Source organism: Rhamphochromis sp. 'chilingali' (genome assembly GCF_963969265.1).
Source record: "Rhamphochromis sp. 'chilingali' genome assembly, chromosome: 2".
Lineage (NCBI taxonomy): Eukaryota > Metazoa > Chordata > Actinopteri > Cichliformes > Cichlidae > Rhamphochromis > Rhamphochromis sp. 'chilingali'.
The window spans coordinates 6,487,709-6,510,346 of NC_137930.1; the positions used below are offsets into that span (position 1 = coordinate 6,487,709).

General features: G+C 41.9%; 1 protein-coding gene across 1 annotated transcript in view; it reads right to left on the reverse strand.

Annotated features, from left to right (window-relative positions):
- The window catches only part of spon1b (spondin 1b), a 122,836-nt gene that overhangs the window by 3,147 nt on the left and 97,051 nt on the right, over window positions 1-22,638 (reverse strand). Inside the window, exons 10-15 of the mRNA XM_080876651.1 lie at window positions 21,446-21,521; window positions 18,411-18,593; window positions 10,513-10,683; window positions 8,675-8,842; window positions 8,371-8,529; window positions 97-294 (exon numbers count right to left, since the gene is read on the reverse strand). Coding sequence (XP_080732777.1) covers window positions 97-294; window positions 8,371-8,529; window positions 8,675-8,842; window positions 10,513-10,683; window positions 18,411-18,593; window positions 21,446-21,521 — 955 coding nt within the window. The remainder of the gene's footprint in view (window positions 1-96; window positions 295-8,370; window positions 8,530-8,674; window positions 8,843-10,512; window positions 10,684-18,410; window positions 18,594-21,445; window positions 21,522-22,638) is intronic.

The following is a 22,638-nucleotide window of genomic DNA, read 5'->3' on the forward strand; positions in this document are numbered from 1 at the left end:
CTTTGCTGGAATAAAACAACTAACCATCTAAAACATCGGCTCGTTAAAATGTCTAAATGCTACATGAAGCAGTTTCAACAGACTACCACGACCAACCTGGCACCTCTTCCTCCTTAATCGGTTTTCGCCGACACTTCCGGAGCTTGCACTTCTTCCTCTGGATGGTCTCAGGACAATAGCTGCCTCCAAACTGTGGCTCCACTTTGATCATACGGGTCCGAATGGTGTGTCCTTTACCACAGGTCTTGTTGCACTCTGACCACTCTGTCCACTCTGAGACCATGCAGTCGACAGCTAGATAGATGGAAGGAAAAAAGGAAGAGAAGAGGAAAAGGTAAACATGGAGGGAAAGACAGGAATAAAGGCACAAAATTTAAAAAGAGCTACTCCAGGATTGGTGAGCTCACTTGACCTTATTATCTTCTCCCTGGCGTTTACTTAGTGTGCTTTTGTCTTGACTTTGTCGGTTCATTGTTACATAGCCCTTAAATATTATTATTATACCATTTTTCTATTTCTATATCCATTTCTTTCTTGGTTTTTGCTTGGATCCTGATTCAGTGCTGTCACCAGCATGACACCATGAGTGCTGATGAACATTTACAGTTACAGCCCAGAACAAAGAGTCTGGAAAAAAGAGAGTGTTGCACACCATGCTAACTGCGGACTGCGGACTATAACGGACTATAAACGACCAGCTTCTTCAATGATGAATGCAGATGCTTCACTGGCTGATGAGCTGAACACGTTTTATGCTCGCTTCGACGCCGCAGCAATTAAAACAACAAACGGCTGCGCGTGCTCGGAGTGCACCAGTGAAGAAAATGCATTCGTCATCACAGAGCATGCCGTGAGGAACACCTTCAGGAGGGTGAACACCAGGAAGGCATCAGGACCAGATGCAATCCCTGGCCGGGTCCTTAGAGCCTGCGCTGACCAGCTAGCACCGGTGTTCACGGAGATCTTCAACCTCTCCCTGGCCCAAGCTGTGGTTCCCACGTGCTTCAAACAGTCCATTATTGTTCCTGTTCCAAAGAAACAACAGCCCGCTTGCCACAATGACTACCGTCCAGTAGCACTGACTTCAGTTGTAATGAAGTGTTTTGAAAGACTGATGAGAGATCACATCACTTCTTCACTTCCTGCCACCATCGACTCACTTCAGTTTGCTTACCGGACTAATCGTTCCACAGACGATGCCATATCTCACCTGCTCCACACATCCCTGAGTCACCTGGACACTGGCAGAGGGAGTTATGTTAGGATGCTGTTCGTGGACTACAGTTCAGCATTCAACACAATAATTCCCTCTAAGCTTTTCACCAAGTTGACGGATCTAGGACTCAGCTCATCACTGTGTCAGTGGATCCTCAACTTCCTCACAGACAGACCCCAATCAGTGAGGGTGGGAAAACAAGTCTCCCCCTCCATCTCACTCAGCACTGGAGTGCCTCAGGGCTGTGTTTTAAGCCCCCTGCTGTACTCACTGTACACTTATGACTGTGTAGCCACATCCGACACCACCTCCATTGTCAAGTTTGCTGACGACACTGCTGTTGTGGGCCTGATCTCCGACAACATCGAGACGGCCTACCTGGAGGAGATTAGGAACCTGGAGACCTGGTGCCAGGAGAATAACCTCCTCCTAAACATCAGCAAGACTAAGGAGCTGATCGTGGACTTCACTACAAAGCAGGCGAGGAATTACAAACCCCTCATCATCAGTGGCACGCCAGTGGAGAGAGTGGACAGTTTCCGATACCTGGGTGTCCACATCACTCAGGACCTGTCATGGTCCTGTCACATCAACACCCTGGTTAAGAAAGCCCGTCAGCGTCTCTTCTTCCTCAGAAGACTTAGAGACTTCCATCTGCCACTGAAGGTGCTCAAGAACTTCTACTCCTGCACCATCGAGAGCGTCCTGACGGCAAACATCTGCACCTGGTTTGGGAACAGCACCAAGCAGGACAGACGAGATCTGCAAAGAGTGGTGCGCTCAGCCGAACGCATCATTCAATCAGAGCTCCCTGACCTGCTGTCCATCTACACCAAGCGGTGCAAGTCCAAAGCTAGGAAGATTATGATGGACCTCTCCCATCCCAACAATGGACTCTTCTCACTGTTGAGGTCTGGGAAGCGCTTCCGCTCCCTTAAGGCCAAAACAGAGAGAATGAGGAGGAGCTTCTTCCCCCAGGCTATTCGGGCCCTGAACCAGGTGTAGGACTGGACTCTCCCACACACGTCACCACACGCACCACCACACATTTCCTATAATCCTATAATTCCTATAATTTATAATCTTTATAATCTCTTCTGCTATTTGCACATTCTTTACTGTAAATTCCTAAGTTAATTTGTAAATTCTGTAGTAAACTGTAAATTGTAAATATTGTAAAACTTTTCTTCTGTCATTTAATGGTCGGGCATTGTACAGCTACAAGCATTTCACCCCCATGTCATACTGTGTATGGTTGTGTGTGTGTGACAAATAAAATTTGAATTTGAGTTTGAAATTTGATAACTAAGGCTACGTTCACACTGCAGGCGAAAGCGCATCAAATCCGATTTGTTTGACCCTATGCGACCCATATCCGATCATGGTATGACAGTGTGAACGGCGCAAATCCGATATTTTCAAATCCGATCTGGGTCACTTTCGTATGTGGTACTGAATTCGATACATATCCGATGTTTTAGAAAGCGACTGCTGTTTGAACGGTCATGTCGCATTAAATCTGTCTTTTACGTCACAAGACAGACGCCAATTATCAGCACCGGAGAAGCGCCCGAGAAGACATCGCGAACGCTTCCTGGCCATCCCGTGTAGATGTCAGTGAAACTGTTGGGAAGACAACGTTGGAGAAACGTGATAACTTTATTTGTACTGTATAATCTGCAGATTCTGACAGAAATCTGCAACTATCCTTTGAAGCACCGCTCCTCTAAAACAGCAATAAGGATCATTATTAGGTTATTTACATTATTATGTAAATAACAAAATAACTTAAAGCAAAAATTGGGAAACGTAAAGTCGGAAGTCTTTATATTAACGGCCATCAGTCAAACAATACTGTTTGCTCTGGGTCTAAACAGAGCGCGTTGTGTGTGAAGTCTTCTTTTGCGCATGCGGGCCGCTTTGAGGGTTCACACTAGAGCGCGTTTTCTGTCGCATTTTATTTGTAGTGTGAACGAGCAGACAAAAAAATCGGATTTGATCAAAAAATCGGAATTGAGCATTAAGACCTGCAGTGTGAACGTAGCCTAAGACTTAACTTTTGTGTCTGTCTGGATGTACATGTAACTAGTGTATTCACATTAAACAGATCAACTCCTAATGAGCACGGCAGCTGCTCACTTTTATACCAAAATTATAAAGTTAATGCAGATAAAAGATTTCTAAAAGCCAGCAGTGCATGCTATATCGTGATTGGAAATGACCAATCCAATATGGTGTTCAGTCATGTTTTTGTCACACTATAGTGCTACTAGTCACATGTGGCATGTGGTCAATTTAGGTGAATGGGCTGAATTCATTTCATGCAAAGTTGCTACATCTTCAACACGACAAAACGGTTTGTGACTAATTTATCATACCAAAAATTTTTGCTGTGCTCAAAGGCAAGTGATTACTATTGTCAATTCTCTGCCAGTCCCCTGCTCTGCAAGTTTCAGCTCTTAAGCAATGACATATGACTCCACATAGTCCCCAAGTCTGAGAAAAAGTGATGGGGGCATGTTAAATAATTACTGAAATACACTGTAGGCAAGGAGAATAAATCTTACTCTTTGGCTATGAAGATGGGAATGACTCTGTGCTGTGTGTGATTTATGTCTAGTAAGTGTGGCAGCGCCACTGTTTTAGTCCTGGAGGAAATCACTGACACCCTGATTAACTAGCCCCTTCTATAGTCAAACAAGAAAAGAAAAGAAAAAAAAAACGTTTTAACACCTTTCTTAGTAATATCATTAAAGCCTGACCAAAATGTGACTTTTGAGGTTGATACCTCAGGGGGTAGGTTTTGTTTGAGCATTAGGAGGGGCACAGATGAAGTCCAGGGTCCTATCTGAGGAAATATGGAGGATGAGACTCTTATTTCCTGCATTCTTAGGGATCTTTGTAGAAAGGACACCATTATTACATATCAGCTGAAGTTGTAGTTGAAATGAAAACACAAAAAAATCAGGAATCAGTTCACAGTTTATCATATTGGGATCTCTTTTGCCTTAACTCCTTCTGGCATAGATTCGGTGAGCTCATCAGAACATCCAGTCTTCTATTGTCCACTTTTGGTGAGTCTGTGCAAAATAGCCTCAGTTTGTTAATATTAGCTGACAGGAGTGGCATTCGATGTGGTCTTTTGTAGCCTATTTGCTTTAAAGTTCAATGTGCTGCGAGTTTAGAGATGCTCTTCTGCATCCCATGGTTGTAACAAGTGGCTATTTTGAATTACTGTTGCCTTCCTATCAGCTTAGGAGTTAAAGTACATCTAAGATGGCGCCGTTGAGTTCGGCTGCCGTCCTGGTAGCTCCGCGACGACTGTGCTTTTATTTTGCTCTATCTATGTTTTTCATTGGTCTTTTTGCTCGTGCTGTACAAGGTCTGACTCAATATGACCTTGGCACACTACTGGACATAGGACAATACTTCCCACTTACCTCTGCTACGGTGCTTGATACAACGTCGTGGCCGAAAGAGATCCTCCGTGATGAGAACAATGACCCCAGAGGTCGCCGGAGTCAAAGGAGACGGCAACACAGGGGACGAAGAGCAGGGGTCCGGAACAGGCTGCGTACCAGAGCACACCGTCCTCCATTGCCTAGCATATTGCTAGCCAACGTCCAGTCACTTGAGAACAAGCTGGACGATATTAGGGCGAGAACCAGGTACCAGCGAGACATCAGGGACTGCAACATCTTCTGCCTGACTGAAACCTGGCTGACCAGCTCTGTGCCGGACCACGCGATAACCCCGGCGGAATCATTCTCTGTTTTCCGCACGGATAGAACCGCGGAGTCCGGTAAATTGCGGGGTGGAGGGGTTTGCTTTATGGTCAATAACAGATGGTGTAACCCTTGGAATATCACGGTCCTGTCCCGGTCATGCTCACCCCACCTGGAGCTTCTCACCATTCTCTGTCGGCCATTCTATCTCCCCAGGGAGTTCACTGCTGTGATCATCTCTGCGATTTACATCCCGCCACAAGCGGACAACAACAAGGCGCTATCGGACCTCCATGATGTGTTGAGCGGCCATCAGGCTAAACATCCAGACGCCGCCCTCATCGTGGCGGGGGATTTTAATAGGGCTAAATTAAAACAGGTCATGCCTAACTTTCACCAGCATGTCACCTGTCCCACCAGAGGCAACAACACGCTGGACCACTGTTACAGTTCTTTTAAAGGCGGCTACAAAGCCATCTCTCTACCGGCTTTTGGGAAATCAGACCACGCCGCCATCTTACTCGCACCGGAATATAAACAAAGGCTTCATCAGGAAGCCCCGGTGACGCGAAAGGTCAGACGCTGGACTGTCCAATCAGAGGCGACGCTGCAGGACGCACTCGGTGACGTAGACTGGGATGTATTCCAGGATACTTCCGTAAACATTGACGAGTTCGCGGACACAGCGATTAGCTTCATTGGAATGCTAGTGGATACCATCATCCCCTCGGCTACAATCCGGATTTTTCCCAACCAAAAACCTTGGGTTGACTCTACTGTCAGGAGAGCTCTCAAAGCACGGACCACTGCCTATAAAAATGGGCTCACATTGGGTGATATGACCAGCTACAAAGCAGCTTCTTATGGTTTAAGGAAGACTGTGAAAGCGGCTAAGAGGCGCTATAAGGACAATGTGGAGTCGCATTTCCAACACGGTGACTCCCGACGTATATGGGACGGGCTACGAAAAATCACAGATTATAAACCCAGCACGGTGAGATGTATGAAACCAGAATTAGCTGACGACCTCAATGCCTTTTTTGCGCGTTTCGAGGTGCCTGCTGTGGCAGCAATTCAGAGCTCCGCACCTGCCCCCGCTGCTGAACCAGCACCATTGATACTCTCTGAGCATGATGTGAGGAGAGCTCTGAGGGCAACAAACTGCAGGAAGGCAGCGGGACCAGATAGCATACCGGGACGTGTGCTAAGAGTATGTGCAGATCAGCTGACCACAGTTTTCACTAGCATCTTCAATGCCTCTCTGGCTCAGCAGGTAGTCCCCACCTGCTTTAAAACATCAGTGATTGTTCCGATCCCGAAGAACACCCGCCCAGCCAGCCTAAATGATTATCGCCCAGTAGCCCTAACATCTGTAGTGATGAAGTGTTTTGAGAGGCTCATGAAACCCTTCATCAGTTCCCTCCTTCCTCCCGACTTCGACTCACTGCAGTTTGCATACCGGACAAACAGATCTACCGGAGATGCTGTAGCACAGGTCCTGCATACCACACTGAGCCATCTAGATGAGGGATGTGGGAACTATGTGAGAATGCTGTTTATAGATTACAGCTCAGCATTCAACACCATAGTGCCCCACACCCTCTCGGGTAAACTCCAAGATCTGGGATTCAGTACATCTTTGTGCAGGTGGATTTATAGCTTCCTGACCACGAGACCACAGTCAGTGAGAATAGGGGATGTGTACTCCCATACACTCTCATTGAACATAGGGGCCCCCCAGGGATGTGTACTGAGCCCCCTTCTCTACTCCCTCTACACCGCGGACTGCACGGCCAGACACCCCACTAATTCCATTGTGAAGTTTGCTGACGACACAGTGGTGGTGGGACTCATCTCTGGGAACGACGAGACGGCCTACCAGAGTGAGGTGGATGGACTAGCAAAGTGGTGTGAGGCAAATCACCTCTCCATGAACATCAGTAAAACAAAGGAGATGGTGATTGACTTCAGAAAACAGAGAGGTGAGAAAACTCACACCCCAATTCAGATCTATGGAACCCCTGTGGAGAGAGTCTCCAACTTCAAATACCTCGGTGTCCACATCAACGAGGACCTCACTTGGAGTACACACACGGACTTCCTCATCAGTAAAGGCAGACAGCGCCTCTATCACCTGAGGCGTCTAAAGAGGTTTAAGATCTCCAAGAATATACAGAGGAGATTCTACACTGGTGTCATTGAGAGCATCCTGTGCAACAACATCATGGTGTGGTACGGGAACTGCACAGTACAGCAACAGAAAGCCCTGCAGAGGGTTGTGCGCACAGCTGAACGCACTATGGGAACATCTCTACCAGCACTGCAGGACATCTATGCTGAAAGGTGCAGATCCAGGGCCATCAGGATCATTAGGGATTCTAGCCATCCCGCCCACAAACTGTTCAGGCCACTGAGGTCAGGGAAGCGCCTCTGTAGCCTGAAAACAAGAACAGAAAGGTTCAGGAGGAGTTTTTACCCACAAACTGTGAGACTCCTCAACCAAAACACAAACCGGACAACATGATGGACAATCTCACACACAGTACATAATTTGCACTTTACCTTTCTTCTCTGAACCTTATCCGTACCTTATTATATACATCTGTACTATGTAAATATGTATATTTTTATAGTTTTCTCATTCAAATCATTACAGTGCAATATCTTGCACGTCATGGATATATATTTATAAGCACAAACATATGGACTTTTACATTGTTTTTTTATATATATATTTTTTTTACTTTTAACTTTTGTTTCTTTTCCTTTTTTTCTTAGCTTATGTAAAATCCTTTTTAGCATGTTTGCACAGTCGGGGGGAGTACTTTTTTAGCCAGAAAAAACATTTCACTGTATGTTGTACCAGCTATAACTACATGTGACAAATAAATAAAGAATTGAATTGAATTGAATTAAAGCATTCTCGCCTTTCTCTTCTGACCTCTGGCATCAACAAGGCATTTTCTCACAGAGAAATGCTGCTCATCGGATATTTGGATCTCTTTTTCCCACTATTATTTGCAAACCGTAGAGATAGTTACGTGGGAAAAACCTGGTAGATCAGCAGTTTCTGAAATATAAAGTCACTTAAAGCAATGTTAGTCACCGTTTTAATGGTCAGTTTGAATTTCAGCAGGTTATCTTGACCACCTCCAAATTTCCAAATGCATTGAGCTGATGTGATCAGATATTAGCATTAATAGGTAACTAGTTACTATATTAATATACTCTGGCTTTCTGTATTACTTTCAAATATTTAGTCTCCACTTTTCTCATGTAATCCTGTTCAGTTAATGCAAACAGGGATCGTTTAATCTTCAGCGCTCTTTTGTGTTTGACTGGTTTTAGATGTGAGAGTGTGAGCTGTACCCGGTATCTACCTAAGAAGAAGAAGAACAACAACAACAACAACAACAAAAGAGCACTTACGACACTCAGGAAGCATGCACTTCTCTGTCTGCTCCAGCTCTTCAGTGCACTCTGCAGGATCAGACTTCAGCATCCTCTGCCGTGTTCGGATCCCCCGTCCACATGTGACACTACACTCACTCCACTCCGACCAAGGCGACAGCATGCAGGGGATGGTATCTGGTTTAAGTGATACACACACGTAATTATAGTATTTGCTCATTCATTACAGTCAGCTAAAATAAAATGCAAATGAAGTGCTAATATACCAACAAATGCTCATGCAAAAAAACAACATATGACAAAACAGCAACTGTTGACTCACGGCATTCTGGCATCATGCATTTCTCCACTTCAGCTACCTCGGTCTTACACATGGATCCATCTATAGGGGGCATCTTTACCATACGCTCCCTTCTTCTCATGCCTATCCCGCAGGTGACGCTGCAGGGATCCCACTCCCCCCACTCAGTCACCACGCAGCTGCTGGGTGCTGTTGGAAGGACAGAATACAAAAACCATCTCCATCCATCAGTTTCAGCTCAAAATTGAACATTTACGGCAAAAATGTATCGTTAGTTCACTTTCAGTTAATATATGTTAGTATTTTAAGCACAGTGGAATAACTACTGTGCAAATTTGACCGACCGATCAATAATAGAGGACAAGTAGGAGAAAAAACACTCTTTTTGCCTTTAAAAAAACCTAAAAAAAAAGCCATCACTGTGATGTAAATACGATGGTTTCTACTCTGTATTTTTATAAAGAGCTTATAGATCTGCCTCTCCTTCAGTTTCCACTTAATTCTGACCATTAATAAGAAAAACTCCTTGCTCCTTTAATATGCAAATGTACTCAAGAGATAAAACAGGCTACTCTCCAAATTTACAAATACAGAGCACATGTTTTATACAAGACAGATAACCTTCCCCATCATTCACTTAGTGAATACCAGGAACAAAGCTAGAAGTCTGACGACCTTGAATAGCCATATCTGCTCAGCGTGTCTCTCATGAATTCAATAAAAACATCACAAACAAAGATGATCACAAATAGTGCAATATCGACTCCTATCAAACTACAAAGAAGCAACAGACACTACGGCAATGAAGCCACTGGCATGGACAGTGTAACAAGACTCAGGCACAAAAGGCATCCATGTGGGTCAGTTAGCTCATAACCTCTGTTGCTATTACTGTTTATCAAGTTACACACTCTTCAGCCACACTACAGGGGGAATTATAAAAAGCTTCCTCTGTCTGTTGATCTCAGAGATCTGAGCCAGTCAGACTCCTCCTAGACTACAAAACACATCATTTTTACTTTTTACTACTTCTAAAACCTGTTTTTATGTAAAAATGTAAGTGACTTTACTTATGTTATTACATTTGTAACCCAAAGTGAGAGTTGGAGAACATTTCTTGGTGTCTAAAGTAGGTGTAATGCAACCACTGACATCCCCCAGGTGATCTGGAGGTGTTGGTGAGGAGAGGGAGTCTGGCATCTCTGCTTAGAACGCTGCCCCATGACCTAGTCCTGGATTTGCAGTAGATAATGGATGGATAGATGGACAGATGGATGTTTGCAGAAAGTGCACTGCATTAAGAGAAGTCCAGTCCCCCCACTCTGTTTCAAAATGGATATCAGAAATGGCTGCCTGAATGCCCTCAGAGAAAAATCACATATATCCTACCCAACAGATACGATCTGGCAACCTTATATCGGCTCTATAGGAACAACTTCCTTATCAGCTACACACATTTTCTGGCACCAGTGCATGTTAATGCTAACATCCAGATAAAATTGCTGAAGTAACTTCGCTGCTACTTTCATGTTTTTATTAGGAGCATAAATACATGTGTTCTAAACTATGTTACGGCCATGAAATACACCTTATTCACCAATTAAATGTGCATTATTTATTTCATTTATGTCATTATTTTTTCACTTTGTTCTTTTATGCTTCTTTGACAACGTTTTTTCTTTTTTTGGTTGGACTATTTTGCATATTAAACACGGTGAAATTAGATGCTCTAATTTAAAGACGACAGGCTACATTAAACTCTGTGCGAAAAAGAAATGTAGCAGCTGGCTCAAATTAAAGGCATTGTTAATTTGGTTGGTTGGGTCAATCTGTTCATACGGGAGAAAAAACAGACTCACAGCATTCATCGTTGACAACACACTTCTCTGTCTCCTCAGTGTTGAGCTGGCAGAGCGAGCCGTCCTCGGGATACTGTTTGACATATCGCTCTCGAGACCTCATCCCCATCCCGCAGGACACGCTGCAGGCCGACCAGCTGATCCACTCTGACATCATGCACGTCGAGGGCTCTGTCCAGCAGGAAGAGAAAGCAGACGACCACCAACTTGTTTTTCTTACTGAGTAAACACCAGCATTTGTAATTGAGCAAAATTCAGTGTTGTAATTTGTGCGCAGTGTATGCAGTATAAAAGTAACACTCTGGAAGTCTGTTTCCACAAGACGTCATAAAACATACACTGTCGCCAAAATACTTTTCCTTGTGAACATTCCTTGTTTCAAAAGAGACATGGAGAGGTTAAAGGTCAGATTTTTGGAAATCAGTTTTTTAAATTTTAAAGAGAGTTCTTATTTAAATCTGCTGACTTACAAGTGGCAGCCATGAAAACAAAAAGCCACCATGCTGTCCTGTGCCTGTATGACAGTGAGGTAGCTGATATCAGCCGCTGCAAAGCACAGCTGGTTACTGGAATGAGATCAACGGAGCCTAAAAGCTAAATTATCTGTATATTAACACTAAAACAATAACAAGCAGCTCACCTTACCCACCTTTGGGGAAATGGAAAAACCTATTGATTGAAAACTTACAAACATACATGGAAATACTGTATATAAGGCAAAACCAGAGTTTGTATAATTCTAATAAGTTTAGTCAGTATCTGATATGAGTGCCTTTATTCTTTGTCACAGCCTGAATTCTCTTAGACAAGCTTTTGTGTAATTTCTTTTTAAGTTCAGGAATAGCTCTCCTAAATTTTACACAAATCACTGCATTTCATTTTTTCAGAAGATGCTTTTGAAATGTCAGCTTCTTTAGATGTTTTACATTTTATCCTAGAAGATTTAAACCATTGCGGAAAAAAGACTCAAAAATTCCCAACATTTGCATGCAAAGAAAAGTAATTTCAATAGGAAACGTGTTTTATTGTCCCACCTGTGCCTTCTGCAGAAGCAGCCTTTCTGCTGCTAAAACCCAGTATTGGAATGGGACCTTCAGATCTTCAGTCTAGCACTCTCCCAAGTGAGCTATTTCAGCTTCACTATCTCAGTCAAGAGGTCCTCATCAAAAAGAATCCATACAGGAGCACTTGAGTCACAGGATTCTCTCTCTACACACCAAACCAGAATCCCCCCACAGCTGCTTAGGTTTCAGACTGTTCAGTCATCTCAGAGTTGAAAGTGTCACTTTTAAAAAAGCCCTTCCTCGGACACTGCCTTAACTCTCTTTTAATAAGGCGAGTTGCCTGAGGGACAGTCTTATTCACAGCAGGGGCCTTCAGGGAGTGGAAGTCAATATGTATGACCTCGCTGTGTATCAGCTGAAAAGTGAACTGCAGCTTCTCGAACTTAACAAGGTTCCACTCTGGTATATTTTATCACTATTAGCCAGAATGGTGCTTCGGGATCTCCCTGTTCTTCACTTACAGAGAGACGCTGTATGAGCCATCTTGTTCCAACACCTCTTCTGAGAATAGCGACTAAGACAGTGAATCAAAAGTGACAAAAGGGAGTCAGATACAAAGAGATCGTTTTGTAAGAATTTTTTTAAAAGAAGGAGCGAATGAACTTCAAGCAACTTAGCATGGGTTTTTCTTTTTTTCTTCTTTTTGGAAATGTATAAGCCTCCTACCAAACTGAGAATAGTGTTACTTATCAGAGGTGGCCTAATAAAGCAGAGCGAAGTGAATCATTAATAAAAGATACAGGTATTTGAAGCTTGGATGAGGCCTCTAGAGAGCCAAAATATTTCCCAGGAATATTAATCACCCTTGGAGGCGGCCTCTATCCAGCCCCAGCATGAACCCTGCAATTATCCATCTCCCACTGCACACTAACGGAACGCTAAATGAAAACAAAGGAGAGGCGCTCAGGAACAAAAAGCTATCCATGTTGCTGGCTGGTAATCAATAAGAGGAGTAGTGAGGGGTGGAAGTGTGTGCATGTGTGTGTTAGAGGCTTGTTGAGCCTTGAACAGCTGGAGCTTCACTAGTTTGAGGCCTTGTAGACATCCTGGGAGCAAAAGAAGAAGAGCGAGGAGGTGGGTGGGGAGCAGACAGGCGCTGACTTTACTGCCTCCCAGTATTTGTTCCAAACTGACAACTTCACCGAAAAACGGGTAAAAGCAAACTTCCGAAGTTTTCTGCTCGTTTGTGTGCTTGCTGTCATTTTTTTTAAGCAAAGGTCCATCAACTCTGACTGAAATCAGACGAAAAAGTTTCTCATTTGGCAAGAAGAAAGAGAAACTGAGAGTAGGAGGAAAGAAATGTGGAAAAAGTTGAAAGTAATTTGATAACCTAGATTAGCGTGAACTGCCAGCTTAGTAAATATGTTTGTGTGTGTGGGCCCTCACTTTGTGTCAGACTGATAATTGGCTTCCCGCACATACACAATCCTCCACTTGCTCTTATTAGCTTTAACATAAGATTGAAAGCACGGTGCTTTGATTTCTTTTAGAGATAAACACAATCAAATCCTGATTTAAGTATCCTGGATGCAGCAGGCCATCCGGCACCAAGACCTGATCCACATAATCTTTTATGTTTGAGTGAAGTAATTAGGGTATCCAATTACCAGTGTTTACTCTGTGTGATTAGGGATTTCCTGTATTTTGTCACATATTCCCTTGATGAAACTATATAAACATATCTTCAGATATGCGTGGCCTTTTTCTCAAATGGAGCTTTCATAGTAGCTAGCTGGAGATTCACTTTTTAATGACAAAGGTGCCACCTGTTTCCTTCCATAAGCGCACAGTAATCCCTCATAACAATAACCTAAACTGTCACAATGGAATTTAGGTAGAAAATAATTTCACCGGGCTGTGAAATATAACCAAGGGAACAAAATTCAATTGGTTTAAGCCACAATGAACCACCCAGAGTCACTGAGTGCGGTTTGTTTTTGGAATAAGATAAATAGCGAAGCTTTAATCTGCTTATTTCGAGAGTTCACTGATTGCCCCTCTTGTTGATCCGATTTTAATGTCTCAAACTCTAAAAGGATTAGGACACAGGAAATGCAAACTTTTTTTAATGCAATATTACAAAATTGTGTTTTGATTCATTTAGTACAATTTGTGACTGTGACATTCCACGTGTCGTTGCTCTGTTAATTTCTGTAATTATTGTTTGTGTATTATTATATTTTTAACTTCGTCGCTATTAAGTTTAGGTTTAGGTCCACTTGAAACAAGCTGAACATTTCAGTAATGAGACTGAGAGCCAGAGTAGTCAATGTCGTAGCTGTGAAATGATGACTCGGCTTAATGGCAAAGAGAAAAAGCAATGAGCCCAGGTGGTGTAGTGTCCAGGTTTCCTGTAGTGAGGTCTCTGCCCTCTCTTCAGGGGAACACAAATGCATTTCACTTGTGTTTTTTAGGTCAGGACACCTTTACAGAATACAAAAACTTCCTGCTAAAGCTAATCTTTGAATAGTGTGATGAGCTTTTTTAACAGACTGAATTTGAAATTGTGAAGAGAAGAGACTCATTAGTTTGTTGAAGCATTTTTAAAAATGGTTGTTGTCATGTTAGTTATACATTCAGTCACTTACATTACAATTTCTATTCCATCGGACATGAGATTTATTTTTCCAAACCAGCCACGAGAAACCAACTTATCTATCTGGCATTACCATTTTAAGGGGGCACTGATGTGTAACCATGCCAACATACTGGTTTTGCTAAGGTTTGATGATGTGGAGCAGAGTGAGGTAAAAAACAGTTCAGCACTCCCCAGCTTTCCTCTGGGTGCAGAAGACAAGTGAGTGTTGGCTGCTTTGATTATTGCTGTCGTAGAGCACAGGTTGAAAATGCTTAACAATTTAACATCAATGAATATAACTCTGGTTATACAACCTGTGTAAAATGTCAAGAAAACACCTGCTAACTGTTTAACCACAGTTAGCAACAGTTCATTCTTTTCTGATACAGGATTCTAGCTTTTCAACAGCACTGAGTCTTCTTTGTCGTAGTTTTCATTCTGGCTGAAATACACACAGACATCCATGTAAATGATGTCTGGATGGGAGCATATCCTCTAAAACCTGTATATACCTTTCAGCACTGATTGGCAGCTTGACCATCTGCAAAGGCACAATGTGGATGTGCATAAAGCAAAGAAGAAACTGCCTCTCTGAGATGCTCTTTTTACACCCAGTCATGTTACTGACCTGTTGCCAGTTAAGCTAATGAGTTGGTTTTCAGTACCACTTACATTTTCATTTACACTGTTTCCGTATCCCAACTTTGGAGACATGTTGCGGTCATAAAATTCAAAATAAACCAATATATTTTATGACATAAGTAAATGTCTCAGTTTAAATATTTGTTCTTTTGTGAGTACAGTTTGGACTTTAATCGTTGAATTCTTTATAGTTACTTTTTACACAGTGTCCTAACATTTTTGGAATTTTAGTGATTTAGTGATTAATCAGAGTTCAAAAATTACACTTTAGCATCTTTAATAAATTTTAATAATTTTAACAACTGAATGAAATTTCAAAATTGTGGTTAACCTGAAATCTCTATTCAAACTTTTGGACCCAAGAAAGTCGCAAACTAAATACCATTTGGCCTTATAAATACACTATCAGCATTATTAGTGCCATTTTACATACTGGGGATCTTAACACCTGACAAATTTATATTTATTTATTATTACAGATCGTAATTTATGTTGATAACTTGGTTAAAAGATGCTTAAAGGATTTGTGAATGTGTTCACTGCAGTAGTACATTTAGTTGAAGATCAGATTGAAACTGAGATTTGAGCCGATTTATGTCACTCAAGGAATTAACAGCAACTTTTAATTTATTTTACACTAGGGGGCAGCAGGAAGACACAAACAATGCTGATTTGGCTTGTGGCAAACTTACTAGTCATAATAACGTACCTTTTTGAAATGAAACAAGGGTCGAGAATATAACAATAAACACAAAAATAAACAGACATTATATAACAGAAATGTTTTTTAATTTTTTAAATCTTTTGTTTCTGTTGTACTGGCTTAAAGGACCAATAACAAGATCATACTGGAAGCCAGAAGTCCAAAACTCTAAAAGCACATTTTTAAGAGGGAGTTCATTTAGTTGTGTTGCACAGATACTTAAACAGTCCTCCAGTTGTTCTTATTAGCTTTAACAGAACAATTTAAGCTTGTTTTGACGTGTGCTGCATGTGTTTGGAAAGAATATAGACATTTAATTATTCTGCTGTCACAGCATGTGGGCAGACGTGTCAAAAACAGATGGACGATGTTTAATTAAAATGCCTAATTTACTGTATAAGAAGGTATTTAATTAAAAGTAATGGTGTCACAATTTAAAGACATTAAAGAAATCTAAATTAGTGCCACTCAAGAGTTGCTCTTAACTTTTACAGTAGGAGAAAACAAATAAATGAAATAAATGTCTATTTTCCACACTGTGAAGGACATCTTTTTTTTACTTCTGAATTTGTATTTTAGATCATTTTTATAATGTTATTTGTAGAATTGTAGAATCAGGGCTCTTTAGTAGGTAAAAATCTTCTCTTTTGGCCGTCCTAAGAAGGAATTCAAAAGCAGTTACTTTAAATTTAATAAGGAAGATGAAAAATGATGTGCATTTGCATTTTGTCAGGGTTATTAGAGGTCCTTCTACACAACTGTATAAATATTATTTAAATGGACTGATTCTTATATAGCGCTTTTTTACTCTCCCGGAGTGCACAAAGTGCTGTATACAACATGCCACATTCACCCAATCACACAAGTACTGTCTCTAAACTGAGTGCTTTTCTAACAACATTCGCACACATTCACAGTCCGATGGATGCATCGGAGAGCAACTTGGGGTTAGTATCTTGCCCAAGGACACTTGACATGCAGACTGGAGGAGCCAGGGATCGAACCACCAAGCTTCCAATCAGTATTTGACCTGCTCCTGAGCTACAGTCACCCGATATTTACTGAAATAAATCTGGCTGAGAAATCTTAATCTCTTCTAAAGCCTCCATTATTAATGCAGACAAAACTTCAACAGCCCTCAATCCTATGGACAATCTGTAGAGAGAGCTGAAGCAACATAAAAGATTTAGAGACCTTCTATAAAGAGGAGTGTGCCAGAACCCCTCCTGGTTTCCTGCCACCATTTGCTAGTAGGGATGGGTACCGGTATCCGGTGCCATTATGGCACCGGTTCTGACATAAACGGTAGTAACCAGACCGAAAAGCAGCGCACATTTCAGTGCTTTATTTCGGTGCTTTTTTTTCCTGAGCTGTGATACACTTCAGATTCTAGCCAATCATTTTACGTTTCCAAGTATAGTAGGCGGGCCCCGGTGCGTAGGTTCTTTTAGAGCAGAGCTACAGATTAAAAATGCCCAAGGCGAAGTGGTCAAAAGTCTGGCTGTACTTCACAGCAAAAGATGCAAACTCTGCAGCCTGCAACAAGTGCTTTAAGCTGATACTGTGATACTGTGCAAAGGAGGTAACTGATGAAACACCTGGCAACGCATAGCGTTTTTTTTTTTTAAAGCCGAGAAATGCGCCGTACCTACTGCTGGTGTGGTGCCTGTTATCGGACCCGGAGTTAGCAACATCCCCCAAGAACCCGAAGAGTAGAGTCCTGGCCCCTAGCCCTGCCAGTGTAGCAGAAATGATGATGATGGCAGCAGCCGTTCTTCTCTGCGTGAGTAGCTTAATGTTGTTCTGTGTAATTTACGTTGAGTAGGCTAACCACGTTATTACATTAATGTATGTAAGGTGAACTAGCAAACACCATCGAAGTTACATGCGGCTGTCTTCTTGTTTGATGGCAGATACTCCCTTCACCCTGGCCAAAAAGGCTAAAATGACCAAAGAAAAAGTGGAAAACAGCTAAACATGAGAGGTTTTTGGACAAAGTTTGTGTTTTTTCCATTGTTTAAGCACTGCTTCCAGCCAAGAGTGATACAATATGTGCCCTCTAGCTGCAGAAAAGGCTAACATTGTTATCTTTTTACAAAAAAACAGCTAAACATAAGACGTTTTAGAACAAAGTTTGTGTTCTCCATTCTTTAAGCACCGGTTCGAGCACCATTTAACCACCGGCACTGTTTCAAAAGTACCGGTTTGGTACTGGTATCAGATAAAACCTAAACGATACCCATCCCTATTTACTAGTTATGCTTTGCTTGGGGATCTTATTTCACTTAATGACATGCAAATCAATTTAAAACTTTTATGTAATCTATTCTGGGCCATAGAATGAAACTACCATAAAGTAGTATTAAGTAGCAGCCAGGTGCTGCTAATCAAATGCGCCTGATTAACTGATCATCAGTAAGTGTGATGATCTCTATAAAAGCTAAAGCTTTTGCAGTTTGCTGGTGTGAAGAATTTAAGAGTGTGTTGACGCAATGCTACAATCTTCCCAGGTATTCACGTCCTTGCAAATTCACTCCAAGGTCGGAGCGGTGCTCAGAGAAACCACAAGAAAACTTGAGCACTACATCTCAAACTTAAATATTCTCAGCTGTTTCTTTCGATTGTGGTATTATGTGTTGCTTTTAGGGATTCTTTTTAACCTACTTTACTTTGTTAGATTCGGTTCAAGTGACAGTAATCAGTCTTAGGTGCAGCTAGTGAAAGTAAGAAAAAAAGTGGTTAGTCACATTTAATTCATGAGTTAACAAATTACTTTTATCACACAGAGCCAGGTAGGCTTGAATAATGTTCTTCCCTTAATAAATGAAACTGCCATTTAAAAACTGCAGAGTGTATTTGCATGAGTTATCTGTCAAATAATACCTGTGTGTGTCTGTGTGTGTGTGTTTACCCTCTCTGCTGCATCCTGGGCCCATGCAGGGCTGGAAATCTTGAGTGTGGGGACACAGCACGCTGAGATCCAGCTGGGCCTTCAGCATCCTTTGTCTCATCCGGCGACCTTTTTCACATGTAGAGCTGCTACAAGCTGACCAGGGAGACCATCCTGAGTAGATGCACGTCTCAGGTGTGTCATCTACGAGAGAAAGATCGGGATGACTGGGAGAAGAATAATTTCATTTTTTTCAGCAAATAAATTTTCTTTTGCAAAACTTAATTTTCCCTTTCACTCCAGCAAAGTTGCTGAAGTCATTTGTCACATGCAGTGGGAGGGGTGAGGGATGAGGGACTGCACTGACATTGATTGTATAAAAACTGCATCCAAAGGTGATTACCACAGGTAGTCGACCACAAGAGGCCACAAAGTGACATCTGAGGGGGAGAGAAAGGAGCTGAAGGGAGAAGCTGGAGAGGAGTGTGATTTGTGAATGTCCTGTCCAATTATCAGTGATAGCAGAGCTATAAGAAGTAGCAGGGGTACTGGCTTCAATTAATAATGCTTCCCTCAGGGCTTCAGAAAGGCAGAGAAAATGAGACGAGAGGCGAGAGAGAATATACTGCCAGGCCACAGAGACAAACGTGAGTGGGTCCAATTCTCTGGGATAAAGTGTAATGACAGGAGAATGAGGGAAGAAAGGAACTGCCAACACTAAGCGGAAGGTAAGAGGAGCGTTGAGCTGATGTGTAAGCGAAAGCATCAAAGCTTCAGGTGGACCTGGGGGATCAGCCCAAATAGATACTCGTCTCTGTAGTGTCATCTCATGCAGAGATAAGGGAGAAAGCGAGGACAGGTAGCGGAACAGAGGAGGGGAAAGAAGCAAATGGCTCATGACTGACTGAGGAAGACATTCATTAGGTGGCAGGAGATCCTTGTTAAGAATTCTGCTGTGTGGGCAAAAACCTTCCCTCTTCTCAAAGCCACTTCTAGTAGAAATAGGCTAAAACATCTACGTGCAGCATAAACAATGTCATGCGACAACCCATATATGGGCTAAAAACCGTTAAACCATTAAAAAACAGGATTTAAAAAACAGGTTACAGCAGGCAGTAACCTCTGGATCTGAAAAACTGCTTCAGTGTCTACAAACATGTGTCAGTCCTTACAGACTGCCATTTAAAACAGCACTGAAAACATATTTACAGCCTCCTTTCTGTAATTTCCTCCTTAATAACTGTACACTGGGTGGAAAAAAAGAAACACCCTCCGTGCAGCCATTCATCTAGATCTCATTTTGATTGACGGGCATCTCAAATTTGAAAGTGGAAGTCATTTTTTTATACAACTTTTATTAGTCTCTCACATCGTTGAGGAGAAATTTTGGCCCACTCTTCTTTACAAAGTTGAGTCAGTCATTTGATGTGGACTGGGACAGAGGTGGACTGGGGACAACCTCTCAGTTGTGGTCCCCACCCCTTACTTTAGTGGTCCGGTCAAATTTGACCAGTTTGTTTTAATAGCTCTTAAATTAGCATAACAAACATTTTTCACCACCAAATTCAGTTCAGTGGGTCTTTCATTTGGTCGTTCAGTTCCCATTCATTTCCTATGAACACCACAGATGCAACAAGGTTGATTAAAACACTCAAAATTCAACAAAAGGGGGGTGATCATCACTTTTTTAAATGTTCAAGTGCAAAGTGTGCAGGATGTCATAAGGCCTTGAGGCAATCAGACGTAAAACACAATATTTATGAGTGTTTTAATTTGTAAATCTATTAGATTTGACCCAAACATGACAGGTACCACAGGCATCTGTGTACCATCACAGCACTTCAATTTAGGTCTGGACTTCGATTGGGTAATTGAATTCTTTGTCAGCTATTGTGTTGTAAATTTGCTGCTGTGTCTGGGATCATTGTCCTGTTTGGAACAAGCTGTTGGACAGATGGCCTCATATTTGACTCTGGAATACTTTGGCGTCCAGAGGAATTTATGTTCAATGACTGCAAGCTGCCCAGGTCGTGTGGTTACAAAAGAAGCTCAAATCATCACCCCTCCACCACCGTGCTGACAGTTGATACTAAACATTTCTGCTGAAATGATGTGTTTGGGTTGCTCCAAACGTGGTGCTGTGCATTCTGGCCAAATATCTCTACTTTGGTCTCATCTGTCCAAAGGACATTGTTACAAAAGGCTTGTGGTTTGTCCAGATGCTGATGTTTCTTTTTCCTACTATCATGAACTTTAAGATTTAACATCCAGACTGAGTCCTGTAGAGTCTGAATTAAAACAAAAACCTGTGCTTTTACAGAGGAAGGCAAACCTCGTGATCAGGTTGATTTAAATAGCAACACCTTGCTTCTACTTATCATCTTAATTCTCCTTCTTAACAATTTGTAGAAGACGCAACAGAGTCCTGTGAAAACTTTTTCACATAACTGTCTTTTCTATAAAGTTTAATGGTTGAATAAAAATAGAACTACTGTCATAACCGTCATAATGAACGTCTTATGACTTTATGCCAAACAGTTAACTCTCACAAACAGCTTTCATGTGCAGAGCCTCAGCCATCAGTGTCCAGACTGAAAGCATCTCTGCTGCATCACAGAATATCAGGTATGTTTGATAAGGGCAGGGCTTGCTCCAGACGCAACTGTGGGGGTCTGGAGCTGTGGGGCGCCCACCTGCACACAGCAGGGTGGAGACAAAGCCCTGGCAGATGTGTGTTATGACTGTGTGACCTTCCATCTGAGTCTCAGATGATACCAGTTGTGTCTGTAATGAGCTGTGCGTGCGTCCTTGATAATCTGAAGACACTGAATCCCTATTGTGGCTGCTCATTTTGCCAGGAACAAGGTTTAATAGTTAAAGTAAAAGTTTTGCGAACAAAGAGGCAAGTTCAAAGCACAGGAATGCAATATCTTATAATCATGGGGTTTGAATAATTAGTTAAACACTGAGGCTCTCGGGTAATCTACTATGTCTTGTTTGGGGTCTTTCCCTGAACAACTTTAATTAGGAAAGAATGTATGTGAGTGTGTGTTTACCTGTCTCCTTCTCCTCTTGTCCGATATCTGCTACTATGTCATCTATGGTGTCGGGGACCACATTACACTGCTCCCCCTGTGCACACGAGGAAAGATGTGACCACACACTTAAACACTATCAAAAGCATGTTGACAAAGCGTGACTTTGAGACTTTATTTCTGAAGTTAAAAATAGTAGTTTAACATAGGATGAATAACACTAATTTAAGGCAGACCGCTTATTCATTTACCCTTTTTTCTGCTGTGTATGTACGTACTATATGAATTTTAAATAATAAATTACTTCAAAGTACTTCATTTCAAAAAGTTTTTCTACAGTTGGCTCTCTATGATCTCAGTGAGATCTCACACTTACAGCCGCCCACCTACTCCTGAAATCTTTTGTTTATGAGGGCCAGCCAATCAGGAAAAAGGTTGGCCTAAAGGGAGGGAAAAGGAGCTAAAACAAGGTCCAGCAAAGGTCCCTGTAATTAGGGATAATTTTAATTGTCATGCATAGATACTTCAGTATCTTCACTGCAGTGAAGTATCTTTGCATGGGAATGTAAAGATGCTTTATGATACTTCAAAAAGCAGTGGAAAAACTGCATGGGTCACATGAGGCAAGACTAGTACCTGTGCTGGTGAGCTAATTTGCAAGCAGGTTTGTCATCTGCTGACCTTCACTGGCTTTGCTAACCATTATTACAACACAAACTCAGATTCTAACAAATCCCACAATTAACATAAAAAGCTCACTGATGGCTGTGTGTGTGTGTGACTGGCATTTTTATTAGTCAGATTCAAAACTTTTTTTATGTTAACTTTAAAGTTTAACCATCTACAGCAGGTGTCAAACTCTGGCCCGCGGGCCAAATTTGGCCCGCAGCCTAATTACATTTGGCCCGCGAAGCCACACCAAATTACTATTAGAGCTGGCCTACTGGTATTATACAGCTAATATTTATATTGTTTAGTATTAAGCTTTGTTTGTTCCATATTCAGTTTTCCAGCAAAACTTATTTGAGTCCATAAGAAAAGATTCATTCTTATATCTGGAGGGAGATTTTTTTTTTTCAATAAATATTAATGTTAGCCCGCGACTTTGTTCCAGTTTTGAATTTTGGCCCACTGTGTATTTGAGTTTGACACCCCTGATCTACAGCAAAGGCATCAACCACAGTAGAATTTCACATAATTTCCTATGAATTAAA